This window comes from Neofelis nebulosa, chromosome 3 (genome assembly GCF_028018385.1).
Source record: "Neofelis nebulosa isolate mNeoNeb1 chromosome 3, mNeoNeb1.pri, whole genome shotgun sequence".
Lineage (NCBI taxonomy): Eukaryota > Metazoa > Chordata > Mammalia > Carnivora > Felidae > Neofelis > Neofelis nebulosa.
This window is the reverse complement of record NC_080784.1, coordinates 165,555,260-165,579,611: the sequence shown is the minus strand read 5'-3', so window position 1 is coordinate 165,579,611 and position 24,352 is coordinate 165,555,260. Positions and strand designations below refer to the sequence as shown.

Genomic DNA, 24,352 nt, shown 5'->3' with positions numbered 1-24,352 from the left:
TTCTGGGTCACACCTTGAAGTGGCACAAATCACTTCCTGTCCCCTTGACCGGAACTCAGTTACATGGCTGCACAGACTGCTAGAGAAGCTGGGGAAAGCCATCTAGCTGTGCGCCCAGGAGGAAAGGGAAACAGGTTTTGGTCAACACATGGCGGTCTCTGTACGTGGGAGCCCACCAGAGCGAGGCAGCCCCTGCGTAAAGTCAGGGTAGCCCCTGTCTACCTGCGGTGGGTCCCGGAAGGGGAAGGAATTGCACTGATCTTCTGTTTTGGCTTTGTAGACAAACACATGTGATCAAAATCTCAATCGTTGCCTTGAGTTCATTGAACAAATTTCCAAAGTGCAAGGACAACTCTTCAGGATCCTCACCACGGCTGCCCAAGAAGGTGAGAATGGCCTGTGCTTCCCCGTCTCCCTTCTTTTGTTTCTCTTCTCTGTACTCTCTCCCTGTGTGGCTAAACTTCTCTCGCTGACCTGATTTGTGCACTCTTTTAGGAGGACACAATGATGGTGTGGAAATAATCAAATCGCGCCTTTTGCCTTGGCTGGAGGCCTCCTTTACTGCTGCTTCCCTGGGAAACACTGTTGACAGCAAGGTCCCCTCTTTACAGGTAGGCACGCTAAAGGATCACCCTTGACTTTCAGCACCCAGATCAGGCTCTGGGAACTCAGACATGTAGAAGATACAGCTTTTACCCAGTGGGGGACTCAGCTGTAGTTAGGGGATTAGGACACAGGTACCAAAGGTGAGTTTCTGTTTATAGTCGTGTGCGGCATAACGGGTTGAGGTGTCTCTTCAAACAGACCTGCATTCAAATCTCAGCGTTGCCTACTTACCAGTGGGGTGACCGCAGACAAATGAATGAGCCTCTGCTTCCTCAGCTGTAAAAAGGGACTGGTGATGTCCTACATGTAGGACATTGCCCACACTAGGCATTAAATAGGAACTTTTGGATGACAAAGTAGTCACACCGACAGTTGGGGTACCATGGGGCCTCAGAAGAGAAAGAGACCACCAGATGGGGAAAGCTCCCTGTTCTGAAAGAGTGAAATAACACTGATGGAAAACTTCCAACATGAAAAGAAAACTTAGTTCTCAGAGGCTGACAAAGGGCATCATAATTTGCGATTGATGCTGGTGATTTCTGTGAGAAAAGTGTCAGCTTTGGAACAGTTGAAGCCCCACGCTGGAAAGAGAATATATAACTCGTTTAAGGCATTGGCATCATTAAATATTAGTCAACTTGATTTTATTTATTTATTTATTTATTTTTATTTTTTTTTAAATTTTTTAACGTTTATTTATTTTTGAGACAGAGAGAGACAGAGCATGAACGGGGGAGGGTCAGAGAGAGGGAGACACAGAATCTGAAACAGGCTCCAGGCTCTGAGCTGTCAGCACAGAGCCCAACGCGGGGCTCGAACTCACAGACTGAGATCATGACCTGAGCCGAAGTCGGCCGCTTAACCGGCTGAGCCACCCAGGCGCCCTGTGATTTTAAATATTTATATGCATTTACATAAGTTCTTTTCTAAAATGAAAGCATTTAGAGCAGGCTTTTCTTGGCAGCCTTAAGAGGCCATGGTGGAAAGTTTCCTGCCTGGAGGTCACTGGGTAGAATTCTGGTTGTTCTTCTATGGTCATGGGTGGGTTATCTAACCTTCCATGTCTTAGTTTCCTCATTTGCTGAATGGGGACAATGCTTTTGCTGACCCGCTAGGGCCATTTTGAAAATTCAATGTGATAAACATGCAGCAACCACTGACCTAGGGTAAGTACTCCATAGACGTCAGTTGTTATTAAGCAAATTTTTCACCCCTGAGGATTTTCCTGTGCCGCTTAGATTTTTACCCCATGGGTGTTATTCTGAGCATAAAGACATGGGATGATATTTCAATGTATTTTTAAAAAATTGAAGTGTAATAAAATATGGTGGTATAGTTTATCTGCAATGAAATCCATAGCTTGCTAAGTGCATATATCCATGTAACCCACACCCTATTAATTTATAAAACATTTCCATCTCTCCGGAGCATTCCCTGTGTCACTTCCCAATCATCTCCCTCCTCCCCCATGGCAACCACTCTTCTGATTTTTATCATTCTAAAATTTTTTTTTAACATTTATTTATTTTTGAGAGACAGAGCACAAGCAGGGGAGGGGCAGAGAGAGAGAGGGAGACACAGAATCCGAAGCAGGCTCCAGGCTCTGAGCTGTCAGCACAGAGCCCGACGTGGGGCTCGGACCCACGAACTGTGAGATCATGACCTGAGCTGAAGCCGGACACCCAACCGACTGAGCCGCCCAGGCGCCCCATGATTTTTATCATTCTAAATTAATTTTGCCTGCAGTAGAACTGCATATAAATGGACCTATCCACGTGTGTTCTTTGCTGCTTGATTTCTTTGGCTCAGCATAATGTGTCGCAACCCATCATGCTGTTTCCTGTATTCAAGCCTATTTTGATTTGTGTATCATTCCAGGACACGTTTGATAAGGAGAGACATAAAGATCGAGATCGGGACATGCAGCAATTAGACTCTGAGTTGAATTCAACTCGTAATCAACTCAACCAGGTTCAAGACGAGTAAGAGGAATGCAAGTTATCTTTTTTCCAAGAAGAATTGTTCTTAATTTTTAAGTTTAAAGGGAAAATAATGGCTCTTGTAAAATGTAGACATGTGCAAATAATTAGTGTGTGTGTGTGTGTGTGAGAGAGAGAGAGAGAGAGAGAGAAGGAGAAAGAGAGAGAGAGAGGAGGGGGCCCTACCTCTCTCTCCACCCTCATCTCTTGCCAAGGTCTCCTCTCCTAGTCTGTTGTCTACTCCTCACCCTGAAGCCTTTGCCTGCGCTCCTTCATGAACATGGAAGCCTTCCTTTGGTTCTTTGCATAGCTCGTTCTTTATCTTTCAGGTCTCAGCTGAAAGGAGATTTTTCTCAGAGTCTGTCTGTGACCATGTATATCGAAAGGTCTTCGTTTCCCCCTCTGTAGTTCTCTTTCACAATGATCTGAGACTAGCACTTACCACCATTTGGAACGTTAAAACATTTCTTTGCACGTTTATGATCCACTTGGCTGGAAGGTCCAAAGGGGTGCTGTCTTGTATTTGTTCTTCTGATATTTGCTATCCGCTATTCTTGTTGTATCTTCATCACTCAACATCATGCCTGCCACGTGGTACATTCTCAATGAATGAATAAATCCCTAATTAAAAAAAAATATGTTAACTTGCTTAAAGTAATGCTTGGCTCATGAATGTATCTCCCTTTCTTCTCTCTGTATATCATTCAAGCTGACAAATTACCATGTATACTTTCTTGTATGTACACGTACAGGTGTACACACCCGTGTGCTGTGTCTTAAGAGAAAAAAAATCACTACTTTATTCCTTTTTCATATTCTCCTTCTTTTCTTGGTATTTTTGCTTCTTTTAATTTTCTGCCATCTTCTTTGGACAAAAATGTTCACTTTTCTCTCCACGTATACTTTAAAAAAACCTGTAACATATTCACCTGTGAATGAAATCACAGCAATTTCCTTTCAATCTCCAGTAGCCTCATTGTGAAGTTACTGCTACTTTGGCTTTTTTTTTTTTTTAAAGATTTTAGACATTTTGCTCATTCATTCATTTTTCATCTTGAAAAATATCTACTCTGTTACAGGCATTGTTTTAGGTGCTGGGGATAAAAAGGTGAATAAAAAAAAGTTCTTGCCCTTATGTAGTTCATGGTATGTTTGTAATGAGACTGTGTAAACCAAGTGTTGGAGGTCTCAGGAGAAAAGGAGACACACTTTGCTCGAGAGAGTCAAGGGTGGCATTTGCATGGGCATTCATAGGATGAGTGGGTTCTTGTTAGGAGAGGAGTAGGAGGAGGAGACCCAAAGGAATGTTGGGTAATCACACTACCTCCTGTTATTGCCTGATTGGCTGGGATCTGTGGGGACTTGGTAGCAATCCCACTAGCTCATTATTTCTCAATCTGCTTCACTGTCTAGGGGAGAATCCCAGTGTTGGACCCTTCTTCTTCCATCTAAAGGGAAGGAAGAAGACAGGTGTGAGTGTAGATAGCAATTGCACTCTCTTAGCCCCAGGACGACTATGAGGAAAGAGCCTGGATATTACAGGGAAGTAGGGTCAGAGAAGTCAAGAGACCTTTGCCAACCTATGATCTCTCGCTGGACTAGGGCAACTTAATTGAGAACCACTGGTCTCCATCCAATGTCATCCGCACACTCCCATTTCTTTTTTAATTTTAGATAGACCTAAAGACATATATGATTTATTATGATTTGCCTACAATGGAGAGAGTCCTTGAAACTAACAGTGACCTAGCTATGTTGAAAACTCAGGAAACTCGTGCTCAATACGTGGCGCGAATCAGAGGCAGGATGACATGGAATGCTCGGTAGTTAAGTGTGATTGTGGAAGACTTTCTTTGTAGGTGGGCAAATAATGTTTTCTTCATATTTAGGAAGTCAGGGACAATTAAGTCAAACGCAACTCTGCGGTGCAAAGTAATGAGCACACTGCAGAAAATGGTATTCGTATATTGCAAATTAGCATGAGTCTATTGCAGGAAATGGAGATCTTACGGGGAGACACAGACTGAGGATTTGGTGTAATTAGAGCAGATGAATCAGGAGGGTGAGAAGGAGGAGGTGAACAACTTTCTTTGTCCTTTATAGTCTAATGTTAATAATTATTACCTAGTCTTTTAGTGGTAGTAGCTCTGTAATGTCTTTGTGTCTGACATTCAAAAGAATACTAGCATGTTTGTGCATACACGTACATCATAATATTTGCAATAGCATCTGATTGAATGCAGATGTCTCACAATTTGATCTTGTTTATGTTCAATTTATATCATATGCCAAAAGTTCCCGGGAGAACCTATATCTTGATTCAGAAAGTCTGCCGATTTTGGAAAATCTGTCTTTAGTTATACTGATTTCTCTTACAGTCTGGCTGAAACTGAAAAGACTCTTGAAGAAACCAAGAACAGATCGGCCATATCCCTTCTGGCTGCAGAGGAGGAAATAAATCAGCTAAGAAAGCAGTAAGGGAAAAAAAAAAGACAGGATTATGGCAGCCTCTGATCATTGAGTTTAGCTTTTTGGTGCTTCGTTACAATATGAAAGAAGCTATTCACAAAGAAAAGGCAGCGATATTTTTATTAATGTTTTACATACTTTCGCTTACCACAAAAACATTACCTATCTACTATAGAACATTTTCTTTCTTTTTTAAATTTAGTTTTTCAAATTTACATCCCAGTTAATTAGCACATAGTGCAATAATGATTTCAGGAGTCCAACCCAGTGATTCATCCCCTACGTATAATACCCAGTGCTCATCCCAACAAGTGTCTTCCTTAAAGCCCCTTGCCCATTTAGCCCACGTCCCCCACCCTCAACTCCTCCAGCAACCCTCAGTTTGCTCTCTGTATTTAAGAGTTTCTTCTGTTTTGTCCCCCTCCCTGTTTTTATATTATTTTTGCTTCCCTTCCCTTATGTTCATCTGTTTTGTCTCTTAAACTCCACATGAGTGAAGTGATATGATACTTGTCTTTCTCTGACTGATTTTACTTAGCATAACACACTCTAGTTCCATCCACGTAGCTGCAAATGGCAAGATTTCATTCTTTTTGATTGCCGAGTAATACTCCATTGTATGTATATACCACATCTTCTTTATCCATTCATCCATTGATGGACATTTGGGCTCTTTCCATACTTTGGCCATTGCTGATAGTGCTGCTATAAACATGGGGGTGCATGTGCCCCTTCCAAACAGCACACTTCTATCCCTTGGATAAATACCTAGTAGTGCAATTGCTGGGTCGGAGGGTCGTTCTATTTTGCCCTTTGCTCATTGCCCCACCCTTCTCCCCTTTGACAACCACCAGTGTGTTCTCTGTATTTATGGTCTGTTACTGTTTTTTGTTTGTTACTCATTTGTTTGTTTTAAAATTCCACATATAAGTTAAATCTTCTGGTATTTGTCTTTCTCTGTCTTATTTCACTTAGAATGATACTCTCTAGGCCCATCCATGTTGTCACAAATGGCAAGATCTAGTTCTTTTTTTGTGGCTGAGTAGTAATATTCCATTATATATATATATATATATATATATATATGTGTGTGTGTGTGTGTGTGTGTATACATACATATGTATATATATATACACATATATAAATATAAATATATATGTGTATATACATACATATATAATATATATATATGTGTGTGTATATATACATATATATATAAATATATATATAAATATATATGTGTATATACATATATATGTATATATATACAACACATATATATGTATATATATATACATATATATGTGTTGTATATATATACATATATATAACACATATATATGTGTGTGTGTGTGTGTGTATATATATATATATATATATATATGCCACATCTTTATCCATTCATCTATCAGTGGACACTCTGGTTGCTTCCATATCTTGGCTATTGTACATAATGCTGCAATAAACATAGGGTTACATGTATCTTTTCAAATTAATGTTTAGTTTTCTTTGGGCAAATACCCCCTAGTGGAATTTACTAGATCATAAGGTATTGCAAGTTTTAATTTTTTGAGGAATCTTCATATTGTTTTCCACACTGGCTGCACCAGTTTACATTCTCACCAATAATGCACAAGGCTTACTTTTTCCACACATCGTTGTCAACACTTGTTCTTTCTTGTCTTTTTGATTCTAGCCATTCTGACAGGTGTAAGGTGATATAGCTTCCTTGATATTATTTTTGATTTTTCCCCCCAGAAAGGAAGTGGGAGTTGTATTAACACACACACACACACACACACACACACACACACACACACAATACCTTTCTGTTGCCTTCAAACATGTTCCATTGTTCTGATTTCTTCAGGAACACCTCCACACTATAGCTGGGAGTAGTTGTCAATTTTCCACTTCTATCTCCCCTCTTGCCTTGGTTTTCATCTCTTATTTCCTATTTGAAAGACCTTCTCAAATTCTGTGATCATATAACTCAGTGATTTCCAGTAGCAGCGATTCTGTTCTTTACTGTTGTGCCAGTGCAGCTTTTAATTCTGCTATTACATTTCTAGCTTCTCTGTGTACTTCTCTCGTTTTTCTGGCATTATTTTTTATTTTTTCAATTATTTGTTTACAGCGTAGTCTTGGCTTCGGGAGTAGAACCCAGTGATTGATCTCTTATATATGACGCCCAGTGCTCTTCCTGAAAAGTTCCCTCCTTAATGCCCATCACCCATTTAGCCCATCCCCCTACTCCCCTGCCCTCCAGTAACCCTCAGCTTGTTCTCTGTATTTAAGAGTCTCTTACAGTTTGCCTCCCTCTTTTTTTTTTTTAATTTTTTTTTTAACGTTTATTTATTTTTGAGACAGAGAGAGACAGAGCATGAATGGGGGAGGGTCAGAGAGAGGGAGACACAGAATCTGAAACAGGCTCCAGGCTCTGAGCTGTCAGCACAGAGCCCGACGCGGGGCTCGAACTCACGGACCGCGAGATCATGACCTGAGCCGAAGTCGGCCGCTTAACCGACTGAGCCACCCAGGCGCCCTACGGTTTGCCTCCCTCTTAATCTTAGCCTTTGTCTTTTCACCTTCTATCACTGTCCTTTTCATCACAGCACAGTCTTTGTGTGGCTTTGCTACTGTTTTAGTCACACCTGTTTTTATCTTTATAAGAATGCCAATTGTATTTCTGAAGCTTTGTTTCTAGAATACATTATTTTTACAAGTTCTCTGTTCCACCTAGTATTGTGAGTCTTGTTCAATCTCTATTGTTATTTCCACACCTCCCCCCCCCCCCCCCCATATTCCATCTGTTCAGAGAGTCAAAGAGCTAATGAAGATAAGACCAGCTCCTGGCCCTAGGTTTGGAAGGTCAAGTGCTTCCAGAGTTCTGTGTGGGAGCAGCCAAATGTAGAACAGGAGGACTATAGGCGCACTCTGCTTTTGCTGGAGGATCTGTGTGCATATTCTTTTTTCAGCAATCTCTTTTCATGCAAGTGGCAGAGGGGGGTGGCATTCTGACCCTGGCAATTCTGCTCTTTTCTGATTTGTGTTTGTGCCTGTGTATTGCCATCGGAGTTGTGCAATGTGGTAACGGGCATACTAAGCAGAGCAGCCTCAGTCATTAGGTATGCCAGTTGTTATTACCTTTCCTCATCCCTGCCTCCCTCTCTTTTCTTTCCTCCTTTATTTTTTTTATTAAAAATTTTTTTTTAACATTTATTTATTTTTGAGAGACACAGTGCGAGCAGGGAAGCAGTAGACAGGGAGAGAGACACAGAATCTGAAGCAGGTTCCAGACTCTGAGCTGTCAGCAAAGAGCCTATTGTGGGGGCTCGAACCTGCGAACTGTGAGAATTGTGAGATCATGACCTGAGCTGAAGTCGGACGCTTAACCGACCGAGCCACCCAGGCGCCCCTCCACCTTGATTTTTGTTTGCAGGCTTAAATCTCTTCAGGCCCAGGAGGAAAGCCGCCACAAAAACTTAGAACACAGAAGCCCAGAGCACTGGAGTGTGGACTCCAGAAGCTCGGAGCCCAGGACCTCAGAGCAGAGGAAGTTGGAGCAGCGGGTCCTGGACAAGAGGAGCACAGAACACCGGACCGAAGTGATATCCGATTATGAGAAACAGCTCCAGATGCTGAAGGACGAGATAGCGGTTTTGTCTGCTGAAAAAGCTGTACTCCAAGGAAGGTGGGACAAATTCTTATAGATCTTTTCATTTAAGCTCCTTTCGGTAGTGGTCCAAGGGTGGCTGGGAAAAAACGTGAAATGACAGCCTGAACCCAAACCCCTCCAATCCGGGAAACTTTGAATTGTGAAGGGATTGTGTGCTCGAACTGCACCCTTCCAGAGAGAGGAAATGCCTCCTGGATTGCCAGAGCTCGAGCACCAGTTAATTTGGGGCTGACATTGAAGCCCAAGGAATGAAACTGAGAGATATGTGAGGGGAAAGTTCTTTGGCTTGAAAGCCGATTTGGGTGGGGCTGTAATGTATGGGTGGTGCCCTGGCTGAAAGAATGTTCCCCGATATGAGGGTCCTGTTCTCTGAGACCTGGGAGTCCTCTCTCTGGGATGACGACCTGTCACTTTACTTGCTGTATCTCACTCTGTTTCATGGAGCGTGTAGGTAAGTGTTCTTGTGATATCCCTTTCTACTGACGGACAGAATGCTAAGACCCGTCATTCAGAGTTAACTGAGGACAAAACAGGATGTTTGTCTTGGAGCGTTTTTCCTTGTTCTTTTTTTTTTTTTTTTAAGTTTATTAATTTATTTTGAGGGAGAGGGGGGAGAGAGAGAGAGAGAGACAGAGACAGAGACAGAGAATCCCAAGCAGGCTCTGCACTGACAGCAGAAAGTCCAATGTAGGGCTCGAACTCATAAACCATGAGATTATGACCTGAACCGAAGTCAGATGCTTGACCCACTGAGCCACCCAGGTGCCCCTGGTTGTTTTTTTTTTTTTTTTTTTTTTTTTAACATTTTTTATTTATTTTTGGGACAGAGAGAGACAGAGCATGAACGGGGAAGGGGCAGAGAGAGAGGGAGACACAGAATCGGAAACAGACTCCAGGCTCTGAGCCATCAGCCCAGAGCCCGATGCGGGGCTCGAACCCACGGACCGCGAGATCGTGACCTGGCTGAAGTCGGACACTTAACCGACTGCGCCACCCAGGCGCCCCTGGTTGTTCTTTTTAACACCTGCAACCTCCCTCAGCCCCACGGAGTGGCCTGACTCAGGCTAGCAAACCACTCCCACACCTGGTCCCCATTCCCCTAAATGCCACCTTAGTTCTCCAGTTTTGAGAGTCACTCTGTTATGTTGTGGTGGCACCAGCTTGTACTGCCCCCCAGGAACTGATTCTGTGCATTTCTGCCTAATAACTCCCAGTTCGGGGTGATGTCACATTAACAGCTTGAAACTGGCCACCATGGGAATATTTCTTGCACCATGGAAATCGTCAGACAGACTGCCATTGACAGAAGGAAGCAACAGCTTCCTTCTCCACCTTCAGAGAGGGCTTTGTATTACCGTTTGCTTCACGGTTTCTTCTGTAACACTTCTCTCTCTGGGGGCCCCTTTCCTTTGACAATTTATACTTGATAGCAATACGTTTCACTGATAACAGGGCTCTACCATTCACCAAGTACGTCCCCCTGTTTTAGCTCACCGCCTCTTTCAGCCCCCCACTCCTGCCCAGAAATAGGGCGAACATGCTGTAGGTGAAAACTTTAGGCTTTGGAGAGACGAGATGAGTGCAAACGGTCCCACTGCTATGGAAAGAGAACTCAGATCTTTCTCTCTGTTCAGTGTCCATCCCGTTTTATACCATAAGGCCTCTGCGGATATGCTAGTGCCCCAAGGTTGGGGTAAGAAACACTGACAAGCTGATCTCTGTAACTCCGGCTCTCGCTAGCGGTGTTACTTTACTTTGGGACCCTATTAACTTTTCGGAGCCTCGAGTTCCTCAGCTGCAAAATGGCCCACAATCAATGTTGACCTCGCGGGGCTGCTTAAAGGATAACATGAGGTGCGAGCTCACCACGCAGATACAGAGCGTCCGAGCGCGTATTTGACGCCTTGCGGAGAGGTCGCCGAGACAGCGGCTCTCCCGGGCCCGCAGCCGGGCGCGGGCCTCCCGGTATCTTGCAGCGCCTGCGGCAGGACCGAGGGAGGCGTGCGTCAGACTGCTTCTCTGGCTGCTTCTTGCTTGTGCACAGGTCGGTCCGGAGCCGCACTCCCAGCCCTGCCCCGCGCAGCCGCAGCCGCAGCCGCAGCCGCTCCGCCAGCCCCTCCACCGCAGTGGCCAAGGTCAGGAGCCCGTCGCCGAACCGCGCCAAAGCTTCCAGCGTGGCGCGCAAGGCTGCCCTCCTGTCCCGGTTCAGCGACGCCTATTCCCAGGCCCGCCTGGATGCACAGTGCTTGCTTCGACGCTGCATCGACAAAGCTGAGACGGTGCAGCGGATCATCTATGTCGCCACCGTGGTAGGTGACGCTGCGGTGGCTGCGCGCAGAGGCCCTGGGGCGCAGCGGGGAGACAGCTGTGAACAGGACGGCCTAGGAGGGCTGGTTGAACATGGGGTCGCGGGAGGAGGGCGGCATGTCCATTTGCTGGCTGGCTGGCTTCCTGCCTTCCTTTCTTCCTTGGCAGATATTGGGGATGCATAGTTTTTCACAATCACGAACTATTCAGATATACTGATATTTCTATCGACCAGATACTTGTTGAAGAAATATCCATAAGTACAGGATTATCTCAAATGAGTATATGCTGCGCTGATTTGCACTGAAATTTCCAATGTGTGCCTACCTGCACCAGTGGGGAGATGTTACTGCTGATGGCTATCACGTGGTTGATCTTTTGTTCTCAGGACAATCAGAAGGCTGTGCTTGTGCTAACTCTTCTGTTTACTTAACTGAGAGTAGTTACTGAACCTGTTGGAGTATCAGCTACTTGAATAGGGCAGATTAAGAGTGCTCGTATATAATCCTTAATTCCCAAAGCAAACATATTCGTTCTAAGAGCCCGTTAGGAGAAATGAGTCCAGTAGGAGTCCATTCTGACAAATGAGAACAGTCAATATTTAAAAACAAAACAAAACGCTGGTGGGACAGCAGCATTATCAGGGTCCACTGAACTTTATTCTATGTTAATTTATTTCAGAGGTCAGCAAACTATGACTTGTGGCCCAGATCTTGTCCAGGCCCGTATTTCTAAGAAAAATCCCACTAGACAGCTAAGAATACAAGAATGGTTTTACATTTTTTAACAGTTGCCAAAAAAAAAAAAAAAAAAAAAAGGTGACAAGACATTGTATGTATTTTAGGGAGAGTCTGAAATATTTACTCTCTAGCTCTTTACAGAAAAACGTTTGCCAGCCCTGGCTTATTTCATTAAGAAGTTAGGGTTCTAGGGTGTTTCACGAAAAACTGAATTTTCCCGGTGCCTACTACATAACATGCATTTAATAAATATTTGTTGAATTAACGTATGCCAGGAAACATGCCACAGACACTTGATATGTAAACACTAGATTGGTAATTTCATTTCTTGACCAGTAATATGATACTGCTGTGGGATCATAGACTCCATTGGCACTTTTTAAGTGTTTATGCAACCCCAGGCCGTCTCTTTCCTTAAACCTCTGCGCTGTCCTGCCTCCTGCACTCAGGATTCCCGGAACAGTGATCACCTGTCTGGGAATTAGTGAAGGTGCATAGTCATATATGTATTTGTGTACTTTTCAAAATTGAGGTCTGTGTTTTCTCCCAGATTAAAATTAGTTTTGATCAACTGTGTTTAGTTATCGGAGGACCCATTTGCTGTTGAATCTTTGGTGGGTATTCTTTATTCCTTACCTTGGCCCTCCTTACTTCCCTTCTTCTATCTAATAAATCTGCTGCATTTTTTATGTGCAGGAGGCATTCCACGTGGCTAAAATGGCATTCAGACACTTCAAGATCCGTGTGAGGAAATCGCTGACACCATCTTATGCAGGGTGCAGTAACTCTGAGGATGCCGTCTCGGATTATATCATTTGTCATCTTGATCTCTATGATTCCCAAAGCAGTGTTAACGTAAGTGGTGGGTCTCTTAGTGGGACTGGTTTTCTGTTGCTGTTCTTTACATGGAATACTAATAACTCAGAAATCCATCCAGTGCTTAGTACTGCCTTTATGTAACAGAATAGCGTCCGATTTACTTTGTAGAACCCTGCATGCTTGGCGGTGTCTTAGACATTTTACGGGGGAAAAATAGTCCGACCTTTATAGTTCTCTTCTTTAGATGAGCCCTTAAGATTGGGGATAGAATACCATGGTGCTTAAGAGCCATGGCCTTGGGGAAGACAGGTGTAGATTCGCACTCCTAGTTCTGCCACTTGCTGGCTGTGTGACCTTGCACGTTTACTTAAAAACCTCTTTGTGCTTCAGTTTTCCAGTCTCTATAGCAACAACGGTCATCACCCTCATAGAGTTCTTGAGAGGATTAAATGAAAAAAAGCAAGTTATTTGCTTAGCACAAGACTTGACACATGGTAAACACTCAATAAGGGCAAGCTATTGTTATTGCTGTTATTATAGATTATGAGCAAGTTGGCACATCTCCTACCTACCCAGAATAGAAACATAAAGAAATAATAAATAAAAGCCTCAAAGGGTGTTTTCTTTTGTTTTTGTTTTTTTGGTTTTTTTTGGGAGGGAGGGGATTCTCTTGGCCCTTTTGTAGGTCCTCTGCATCATCTTTCCTCCTTCTCTAGCAGTGAGCCTTTCTCCTTTAACACATGTACAGCTTTTGTAGTTTACGAGCTCTTTCCCACCCCCCACCAGTCATAACCTCTTTCGGATGATGGAGCTTCTTGTCACAGGTTGGTAACAAGGCAATGCCATCTCTTTGTTTTTCAGGACGTGATCCGAGCCATGAATGTCAATCCCAAGATTTCATTTCCTCCTGAAGTTGACTTTTGCCTCCTCAGTGACTTCATCCAGGAGATATGTTGCATTGCTTTTGCAATGCAGACTTTAGACCCACCCCTAGATATTGCATTTGGGGCTGATGGAGAAATTTTTAATGATTGCAAGTAAGAGACATAAGAAACAGAAGCTAAGGGATTTAAAAAAAAAATCAATCTGTATTTCCTGGAAACAATTTAGGGCAAAGAACTCTGGGTGGGGAACTCAACAGATGTGACCTGACTTCCAGGTCCTGCCGTATACTTCTCTGTACTACAGGGCAGAGCCTTCTCCTGGGGTTTATTTTCTTTCTCAGTCAAACATGATTCAAAGGTGATATTATGATTTCCATTGAAGGTATTGGTCTTGGGCAGAACTAATGAGAACCCGAAGCCTGTCTGGAACACTTTTAAAAAGGGTGCTATATAAATACAAGTGTGTATTACTTTTTATTTGTTTCTACTGAATTATTTAGGCCAGGTTTCTCAAAGTATGGCCTATGGATCACTCGTGTCAGAATTACTCAGATCTTGTTAAAAAGGCAGATTCCTGGATTATACTTCATGGTATTTTATGCAGTACGTCTGGGATGGGGCTCAGGAATCTGACATTTAACAAACACCTATATGTGTTCCTTATGCACACTAGCATTTGAGAATGACTACTGTAGACTTCCTGGGACCATTAGATTTCTTCTTTTTTTTTTTTTAATGTTTATTTATTTTTGAGAGAGAGACAAAGTGTGAGTAGGGGAGAAGCAGAGAGATCCAAAGCAGGCTCCGGGCTCTGAGCTGTCAGCAGAGAGCCTGACGTGGGGCTTGAACTCATGAACTGTGAGATCATGACCTGAGCCGAAGTCGGATGCTTAACCTACAGAGCCACCCAGGCGCCCCGGAACCATTAGATTTCTATCAACTTCCACATGATAAGTATTTTTTATAAATCAGAAGAAATTAAATGAACTTAAAACATTTTACTGAAATTTTCTGGGATCCAGTGATATAGCTGGGGACTATTGGGAGGAGGCCAAGCTTGTGGTTAAGAACACTCTGAGGCTTGAGGTCTGAGGCTCTGACATCAAGCTGCCTGGGTTCAAATCCCAGTTCTACCACCAATTAGCTATATAATCTGGGGCATGGTGCTTAATTTTTCTGTTCCTTAGTTCCCTCTCTGTCAAATGGGAGAAGTAATAATACCTGTTTCCTAGGGCTGGAGGAAGGTTAGTTGAGCTCATTCAGATAAAGTACTTAGGACACTGCTTCGTCTGTAGTCAGCACACAGGAAATGTTAGCTCTTGGGTCTTTGTTCAGCCCGTAGAGTCATAGGGTGGTGGTGGCCCAATATCCCTACGAGCTTGTTAACGACAGAGACTGCTTACCTTTCCATCATCCCTCTTTCGTCATCCCTCTTTCTTTCTTCTTTTCTCCTTTGGAGAATGTGTTGAATCACGCAGAAATATTCATCCACTTTACTTTGTGCAATCTGCACACTTCACAGACCTTGGGGGCCTCCGGCTTCTATGCTTTTCATCAGCGGAACGTGTTGCCCCTTGGGGCACTCTGTAGCTGATACCTCTGGAAAGCTCTAAAGCTAGAACTGGAGTTCCTAACAATGCCTGAGGATTTGGTTCTACTTCACGTACTTCAGAGAACAAGTGTAATCTTTTTTTTTTTTTCTTTTTTAAACCCTGGCAGCCTTTCACATATTCGAAAGCAATTGCTCAAGTCTTCCTTCTTCTGGTCTCATGGCTTTGGGTTTTTCCATATAAAGGGGGTTTGAGACTTCTTGACAAATAGATGGGTGTCCTTGGCCTATGCTCCATGCTCTTCTGAATATTCCTTGTCACGTGTCCACACTGAAAGTAGTCCCCTGTTTTGAGCTGAGCAGCCTGGAGGGACCAGTACCCTTATTCTCTATTAATTCCGCTAATTTGTAGTTGTTTTTTTCTTTTCTGTTTTTTTTTTTAAGTTTATTTATTTTGAGAGAGACAGAGACAGTACGAGTGGGGGAAGGGCAGAGAGAGGGAGAGAGAGAAATCCCAAGAGTCTTCGTGCTGCCAGCGCAGAACATTGGTGTAAATTTTTATTTTTTATTACGCTTAGTTGAGGTAAATATGGATACCGATTCTGTTATTGAAGAGACGGTTGCGGGCTTTCAGAATAGGAACCGGTGATAACAAGCACCCGACCATGGACTCACATAGAACAAGTCATGTCAGACTGAACTTATTCCTTCCCTTCTCAGGATTGTAAGAGTTACAGTACGGGAAAATTCTAGAGATGGAGATCCTACAACATTGAGCTGAGCAGAGGTGGGGCTCGAACTCATGAAACTGCGAGATCGTGAGCTGAGCTGAAACCAAGAGCCAGACGCTTAACTGACTGAGCCACCCAGGCGCCCCCCCAGAAACATGTTATTTTTACTTGTACTGTGGTTAAGTCTTTCGTTTCTCCTATCTGTGCAATGATGCACTTCTTAGACTCAATTCAGGACTTCATACGTATCCACATTACATGGTATCTTATGAGATTCAGCTTATTGTTCCTGCCTGTTGAGCTAATTTTTTATACTGTCATTTGTTTCTTCTTTCCTACCCATCCTTAACCTTTGAGTGATTTTTCTATACTTCGTGCAATCATTGATGGAACATGTTATTTATCAAGGGATTGAGAGAGAGCACCTTCATTCAAGTTCTCATTGATTCATTAATTATCTTACTTTGGATATGGGCCACTTTGTAATTCACCTACTTAAGTCAGTCATCCACCTATATTTCTCTTATTTTGCCCACGAAGACACCATGAGAAATGTTGCAGGATGCCTACCGGATTTCAGATGGTCTCCATCTCTAGCGTTTTCCTGTACTGTAACTCTTATAATCCTGAGAAGGGAAGGAATAAGTTCAGTCTGACATGACTTGTTCTATGTGAGTCCATGTCGGGTGCTTGTTATCACCGGTTCCTACTCTGAAAGCCCGCAACCATCTCTTCAATAACAGAATCGGTATCCATATTTACCTCGACTAAGCGTGATAAAAAATAAAAATTTACACCAATGTTCATTTCTCCAGTGATGCTACATCATTGCTTAACTTCTCTTTCTTGTTCTTTTGTGTGTTTAAAATAGGTACCGTCGCAGCTATGACTCCGATTTCACTGCTCCCTTGGTCTTCTATCACGTGTGGCCTGCTCTCATGGAGAATGACTGTGTCATTATGAAGGGAGAAGCTGTCACCAGGAGAGGGGCCTTTGTACGGTGGCCTTGCATAGTGACAATTCATCCCAAGTGTTTGATTCACAAGTTCGAGAACATTTATACACCCAGAGATTCTATAGAAGCAGTTCATAAAGAGTTGCTTGATAAAGTTTCATACAAAGGAGAGGAAAGGGACTGGCTAGGAAAGAAGAGATACTTCTCTTTGTTTCTTCCGTGATTCCTCATAATTTTCTGGCAGCAATTTCTTTGTTGCTTTCTTTATAAGATGCAACTCATCATATTTGCCTCCTCCTTAGAAATATTATGCTGTTATAAGGGCAAAGCTCTTTGAGCTCATCTTATTGGAGGCCCTCTCTCATTCTAAGCATTTGGAAGTGATCAATGAACTTTCAGGAAACAGTTGGCCAAAGTTTCACTGACAGAGAACCATTTTGGGAAATGACGAATGTACTCTGTTTTCTCTCCTTGGTATGATGTGTAGGGAAGGGGCAGGGATGGAAAAAAGAAGACAGAGGAGATGGGGAGAGAGCAGGCAATTAGTTTTGGAGGGTTGCTTCCTATATACATTGGTTGTAAAATGTTTTTAACATGGTAAATAATTGGGCAGCCTTCAAAATGGAGTAGTAGGTGTGCAAGTGTGTGAGTATGTGTTGTGGTGAGTGTTGGGTGGCCACAGGGGCTTGGGTATTCTGTATAGTTCCCATGTGGAGTTTTAACCCTGCCCTTCCTAGAGAGAGTTAAGTGGATTGTGAAGAGAAGCTCCTCAGTCCAGTGCAAAGCCACCGTCTGGGTGGTCTCAGTTCCTGTTCTCTTTGAACAAGAGAATAGGAAAGGGCTTCATTGCAGCTTTTCACACATACAGTGGTGAACAAGAGTGGAGTATTTTAAGAGAACTTAAGGGTGTTTGCAGCTTAAACATTTTACTATAGTGAATGGTATCTCAACAAAATATTTTGTGCTATGAAATGGGGGGGTGTTGATCTGACAACAACCACACGGGGTCTGTGACGAACGACCTCACAGAACGTGCTCCTTGCTCCTACAACAATCACTGTTTGTTAATAAATTCCAACTGGAGATTCTCTCCAGTGATTCCAACTGGAGATTCCTCCTTAGAAAAGGAGGGAGAGGAAATAGCCGCTATTCATGTATTCTACATCAAACAGGCATTTCAACTTCCTTCCTTTCCCATCTTAAACTCCTAAAACAAAATATGAAGATCCTAAAAGGAAGGACTTGGAATAAAGGAAAAGGATTTAGTTAATAGATGGGCAGCAGTGGTGGTTCATTCCTTCCATACCTTCCTCCCTCATTCATGAATTCATCTCATTCAACAATATTTATTTTTTCAATAGTTATTTATGACCCAAGCATGGTGTTCAGGTACTGGGGATTCAGCAGTGAACAAAAGAGGCCCAAATCCTTGCCCACGTGGGGTTTACATTCTCCCAACACTTGCAAGCTTGAATGTAGGTCTAACAATTTACTCATCAAAACAAAGTTCTAGCACCAAGAGTTTGAATATTGCAAAGTTCATTGTAATGGAATTTATCTGAGAAATACTCTTAAGTTATTGTCAAATATTGGGTAGCTGTAAGAAATGAAGAGTGTATCCCATGCTGATTGGTGCCCAGTAATGGGCAAGTGTAATCATAACAGCAGAACCTCTCATTCTGTGGGGTAGACATTCGTTTTAGGCCATGTAAGTTTTCACAAACTATTGACTATTTCTCTCTTTTTTTAGTGGAATTCAGTGCGACCTGTAAGTCGATGTCGAAGCAGGAGTTTAAGTCCCATCTGCCCCCGTAGCCATATTGGTTTAAGCACGGTGCGTATCTAACCATTTTTACACAAAGCATCTTAATGGTTGACACTTTTTTTCCCTCAAAAGTCACCAATGCCAGAGGTGATTGTATGTCTATAGGTAGAAAGAGAACTCATTGCGATAATCCCAAACTAATTTTTATGCTACCTTGGGCTAAGGCGTTTATCATTCTAGAAAGAAGGAAGTAGAGGCAGTTTTTTTCTTAATTACTTCAAAGAATAATAGTCTTCACTTATTTCATAGTTTTATTTTTGCTTTGGAATGAAAGTGAGCTAATAGATAAAGTCTTCTGAACAGAAGATGGGAGTGATCTGGGCACAGGTCCTTGATTTTTCTTAAACAGATTGCATGAGTTTGGAGAAATTGCTCAAATGGTCTAGATTTCAAAACTGTATGAAGGGCACTGCAGGTATTAATTTTCCACCAAACTTCAAAGTAGGAAGAATAACATTAGTCTCCTTGAGTATTATTTCTTGGGGGGGATTACTAGTACCTCTTTTTAAGAAAAAGAACAGCAGGGGTGCCTGGGTGGCTCAGTCGGTTGAGCGTCTGACTTCGGCTCAGGTCTGATCTCACTGTTTGTGAGTTCAAGCCCACATCGAGCTCTGTACTGATAGCTTAGAGCCTGGAGCCCACTACAGATTCTGTGTCTCCCTCTCTCTCTGACACTCTCCTGCTCACACTTTGTGTCTCTCTCTCTTAAAAATAAATAAACATTAAAAAATATTTAAAAAAACAACAGCAAAAACATTTCTGAAAACCAAAAACATTGTTGTGATGTATCACTGTTAATTTATTCAACAAATAATATTTAGTCAATGCCTTTTGAATATAGGGCTGGACCACGTCATATGAACACCAGACAGGCTAACCGTTTGCTGTTTCTTCAAATAGAAATTCTTTAAGTATTTGTTCAGTCTTGTTTTAGGGAGAGTGGTGGAGAAGGAGAACCAGATCTGGCAGGACTCCACTTCTCTGAAATCTCTGGCAATGCATCTCTAGCTATAAACTTCTACAACTCCCTCCGTAAAACAAAACCCAAAATAACTGCCATCCCACTCCATTAATGAGATCTACTTTTCTGAGTTTAGTGAGCATCTGTTACTTCAGCATGCTCTTTATCAAATACTCCTCTGTTTCTGATGGATGCTAGATTTGGAGGGGGACAGAAAAATGATGAAAACATGGTCTCTTCCCTGAATGGGTTTCAATATAGGAAGATCGATATGATTTAAACAGAGTGACTGAGTGTGGTTTATGCCACAGGCCATGCAAGAGGCACGAAGAACTAGAGCTATGAGAGAAGGTAGGAAGTCTTTCTGTCCTTGATAGTGAGGAAGGGGATCATGGGGATCTGACTGGTTAAAATGGTTGGAATTTTAATGTGCTGGGACATTGAGGAGAGATATCCACAAAAGGGAAATGGCCTGAGAATGGAAAAGGCATGTATCTGATACAGATCTTCTGCTTTTGGAGATTTTAATATCACTTACTTATCCATATTCATGAATAAGTATTTATAGTAGGTAAAAGCAAAAGGATAGTGCATTTAGTGGACTGATAAATGAAAAGGAAATCTTGAGAGTTTTATCCTGGAAGAATCACAATCCCCTTATTCTAAGAGGGCATGGCTTATCCAAAAAAAGCAGTATTAGACACCTATAGTGCTTATAGCCATGGCAGATTTTTCCTCTGGATTCTCACTAGAAGACTTATTGGTGGGCAGTGTCCCTCTAATAAAGCCCTTTTACATGTTTCACACACCTTCTTTCTCTTTCCTGCTCTGTGCCCGAGGAGAACCACGTAATTTAAACTTTAGATGAGAATAAAATATATTCTTCTTTTATTTTTTTTGAATAGTCTCCATGCCCAATGTGGTGCTTGAACTCATGACCCTGAGATCAAGAGTTGCATGCTCTACTGACTACGCCAGCCAGGCATCCCTAAAATATTCTTTTCTTTTTTAATTTTTAAAAATGCTTTTATTATTTTTGAGAGAGAGAGAGACAGACAGAGCATGACCCGGGGAGGGCCAGAGAGAGAGGGAGACACAGAATCCGAAGCAGGCTCCAGGCTCCGAGCTGTCAGCACAGAGCCCGACGCGGGGTTTGAACCCACAAACTGTGAGATCATGACCTGAGCTGAAGTCAGACGCTTAACCGACTGAGCCACTCAGGAGCCCCTAAAATATATTCTTAATGGTGGAACTGCTGCCCCCTTTCTGTCTCTGCACCCTCCTCTCCTTACAATGACTGGATACACCTGCAAAATATAATACAAATGTTTAGAGTGGTCTAGTTTTTGGCTTATTCGAGGTCTTGATGCATCCAGAACAGCTGTCATCTTTGTTAGTGTTTATTTATCTAAAGTTTGTGAAAGTTCAGAGCAAGAATGTTGCTTGTAGTCTGTTATCTCTGAGCCATAACAGGTTTGTAGGTAGAGGTGTTGGCTTTTGCTTAGTGAAAGCAAAGGTGAGTTTTGGAAAAATGATTCTTTTCTGGCTCCCCAGGGATCTTCCTTAATGGGGCAGGGTTTTGGACACATGACACGATTCATATAAAGATCTGTCAGAGAGTATTCTGTCATTTTAATTTTAATTAATTATAATGCCATTAATTATTATTTTCTGGAAAGCGCTGAATTCAGCATGGCCATTCAATGGCCACTGAGCATCCAATCTCCCAGTCTTCCACAGCCATTAAAACAACAAACAAACAGACTAGGCAACTGAGCCCAGATTTCAATCAGTGACACAGTTTAAGCCAAATCGAGCGCCCGTTACTTCAGGAAATATAAGAGGAATTGTATTGCTTAACCTTAGGGGTGACATCATCGTTCTAAAGTACCTCAGAACAACTACCTAGCTGGTTTTAGGAAGAAAATGTGAAAAAGATTCATTCTTTGAGCTCTGTTTACCGTGTAATTCACATTACTCTTTTGTATTTTCCAGGTATCTCGAAGCCGGAGTCCTTCTCCAATAAGATGTGGATTGCCGAGTAAGTGGGATGGTTTAGACGGCACAAGTTTTGTGCTTTTCAATGCTCTTTTTGGTACTCAGCGTTGTGCTGCAAAATGAATGTTTTGCCTCCTAGGGAACATCTTTGAACTCCCCCACCTCATCCTTTTCATTTCTGGGCCCTCTCGTTGATGGTGCCTGAGCAGGTCCCATGGGTGACACAGAAGGAGCTCCCAATCGAGAGGTTTTATTGATGTAACCCCAGATTGACCACCCCAGTTTCATTTAGATCCTTCCAAGAGATATTCTGAGAAAGTGTCCATAATCACAAACTGTTTGTTTTTCTCCTTAGGGTTTTAAAACCACCAGACATGTTACCTTGCCACAGGACATCTGCAACAGCCAACTTCCCCCGTGCCTCTGTCTCCTGTGTCTGCCTCAGAACTCACTTAAGATAATGTGAAAAGGCAATTCTGTGTATCACTCCACACAGAGAGTTAAATGTTTTGGCTTAGCGTGTTTGTAACTTTCCGATATATTGCATAATTATTTTATAGACACAAATTCCATTAATTTGATAAAAACCATTGCATAGGTGTTTAAGATCATATTCATTTGAAGCAAAGGCCATTGCAGAGGTTTAGGGATTGCCTCCTGAAATGCTAGGATCTTTTGCAGCAACTATACAAACGCTGAGCCTGACCTGAGCTGACAGAGTCAGTTTAGCTTATAAACAGATCGTAAATATTATAGTGGCTGGTATAGCTTTGAATCGAAAACACTACTGGGTGTTCTAATGACCTTTTGTTTGGAAGATAGCCCTCATCTAGGCTGGGGAACTTGGAGTAGGTAGCAGGGGCTCCAGGCTACATGTAGATGGTGATGATTTCGGAGAATAGAGTTCCCCGGCTTGCTTCTCTATGCTATCCGGCTTCCTGCTATGAGGATGCCCGGTTTGGGTTAGCTGGGTGCCAGCATCAAAGCTACTTACCTGAGAGAATGTTCTTGCTTCATAAATGTGGAGCAATGATTGGGCCAGAAGCCAGTTTTGAGATAAGTGGCAATGACCTCATGTTTATTTCGCGGGAATGCTTTATACAGTTTAATGTACATGTTAAGTACAGAAGCTCGCTGGGACGTGTGTTCTACCTAATTCACCTGGTTGGGTGCAAACTCAGACCCCCTAGGAACTGCAGCTGACTAAACATACCTAAACTCAAGGCTTAAAACTAGGAGTACCATTTATTGATTTTGAATGGAGCGAACATACCTCGCTTTCCTCCCTGTGAAGGACTGTTGAAAAATTCGAGTTCAATGTACTGCTGGAATGTAGCTTTCCCAAGATAAGTGATGTTCTTTCTGCTTCTCCCTGCTGCCCCACTTGCCTGTGGCCTTAAACACGGGCTTCACAAATGACTGCTTTTACTGTGTGCCTTTTAGAGAGACACTCTGAATTGGCCACAGCTCAGTCTCTGCATAAACCCAGTGCCTAAACCGGCACCTAATGCTTTTTAGGTGAAAAAACCTAAAACAAAACAAAACAAAACAAAACAAAAACCAAAACCTAAAACCAACAAAAACAAAGCAAAAAAACCTTCTCTGAAGCATCTTGTCCCTTTTGCTGGTAGCTAGAGATGATAGGAGAGACCTTCTCTACCTCTGTCTCTTGGGTCCAAAGATCACCCACTCATTCAGAACTGTGAGGTTAATTTTTCTCCCTCTGTGTATTTTTATGTAGTCATCACGTTGAGGCAAGGCAGCATGCTGCAAGGAGAAGTTGGTATCCAAGTAGCTCCAGTTCTGACTTGGTTATCAGTTTGCCTTTGTGACCTTGAGCAAGTTACTTCACCTCTCTGAGCCTCAGTTTGATTGTAGAGTGAGGAAGTTGAACGAGATCAATGGTTCTCAACCCTCCTAGATTCAGTGCCCCTTTATGACAAATATTCTGATCATTCTGAGATAAAATTCAAAGTTGTTATGATCCAATTGCATAGAGACTTTTAAACAGTGATTATAGTGTCCTAATACAAAGCAGAACAAAGGGAAAGCAGTTTTTAATGATAAGTATTTCAGTAAACAGGCATTGCCATTGCCATTCTAGAAGATAAGTCATCAGATACCTACACCTGTGTAGAGTCATGAGCTACAAATTCTAGGTCAGTGTGTGCTCACACCACAGCAGTGTTGGATATGATATTCTAAGATGGTGGACAACTCTTGGTAAAGTTTTAGACAAGAAACTTAGTTATACCTTGATCCACATAGTAAGTGCATTCCTGGAAAAGTTGGTTACATTGGAACCATGCAACTATTAATTTGTGTTGTATGTTAAAGATCATTTCTAAAATCTCACTGAGTAATGAGAATGCATTTTTAGGTGTTGAATGGGGGAACGCATACGCTGATTTGCAAAATGTTCACATGTGGCTTAGTTGATTTGCTCTGTACCCTGTCTGGCCACTTGTCATCTCTCAAGCCTCTGATGTGAACTGTAACCACACAGGGAGTAGTGAAGAGTCAGGAATAACTTTTGGGAAGGATCTACAAAGCCAGAGGAGGCCGACCTATACTCATCTCATCTGGGCATTCACCTTAACCTTAGTAACTTTGAAATGTGAAAAGCTCTTACTTTGTAATCGGTAAATGTCCATGTCTATACTATTGGTTTAGCATCTAAATAATAAAATCAAGAAAAAGAGTGCTTCTGTATCTGTAAATGCTTTCTTTCCAGATCCCCATGTTCAGCGATATCCTTTGCCCATCTCCATTCTGTAAGGTCGGAACCAGGGTCACAGATTCATTTAGTAGATAATGGACTCCGCTCCTGCTCTGGGGTTGACCCTGTGA

The 24,352-nt window shown here is 42.4% G+C and overlaps 1 protein-coding gene across 5 annotated transcripts in view; it reads left to right on the top strand.

The window, feature by feature from the left end:
* The window catches only part of SPATA18 (spermatogenesis associated 18), a 36,722-nt gene extending 14,702 nt beyond the window's left edge, over positions 1-22,020 (top strand). Inside the window, exons 2-13 of one of the 5 annotated variants that reach the window (XM_058722608.1) lie at positions 281-386; positions 496-611; positions 2,485-2,588; positions 4,964-5,059; positions 8,497-8,748; positions 10,778-11,042; positions 12,477-12,635; positions 13,461-13,636; positions 16,635-16,758; positions 18,469-18,552; positions 21,500-21,545; positions 21,858-22,020. In XM_058722608.1, the coding sequence (XP_058578591.1) occupies positions 281-386; positions 496-611; positions 2,485-2,588; positions 4,964-5,059; positions 8,497-8,748; positions 10,778-11,042; positions 12,477-12,635; positions 13,461-13,636; positions 16,635-16,758; positions 18,469-18,552; positions 21,500-21,545; positions 21,858-21,865 (1,536 nt within the window). In that variant the 3' untranslated portion in view covers positions 21,866-22,020. Of the gene's footprint in view, positions 1-280; positions 387-495; positions 612-2,484; positions 2,600-4,963; positions 5,060-8,496; positions 8,749-10,777; positions 11,043-12,476; positions 12,636-13,460; positions 13,637-16,634; positions 16,809-18,468; positions 18,553-21,499; positions 21,550-21,857 lie in introns of those variants that run through there. The other 4 variants (XR_009259587.1, XR_009259586.1, XM_058722609.1 and 1 more) reach the window with 4 other exon arrangements.
* The last annotated feature ends 2,332 nt before the right edge of the window (positions 22,021-24,352 follow it).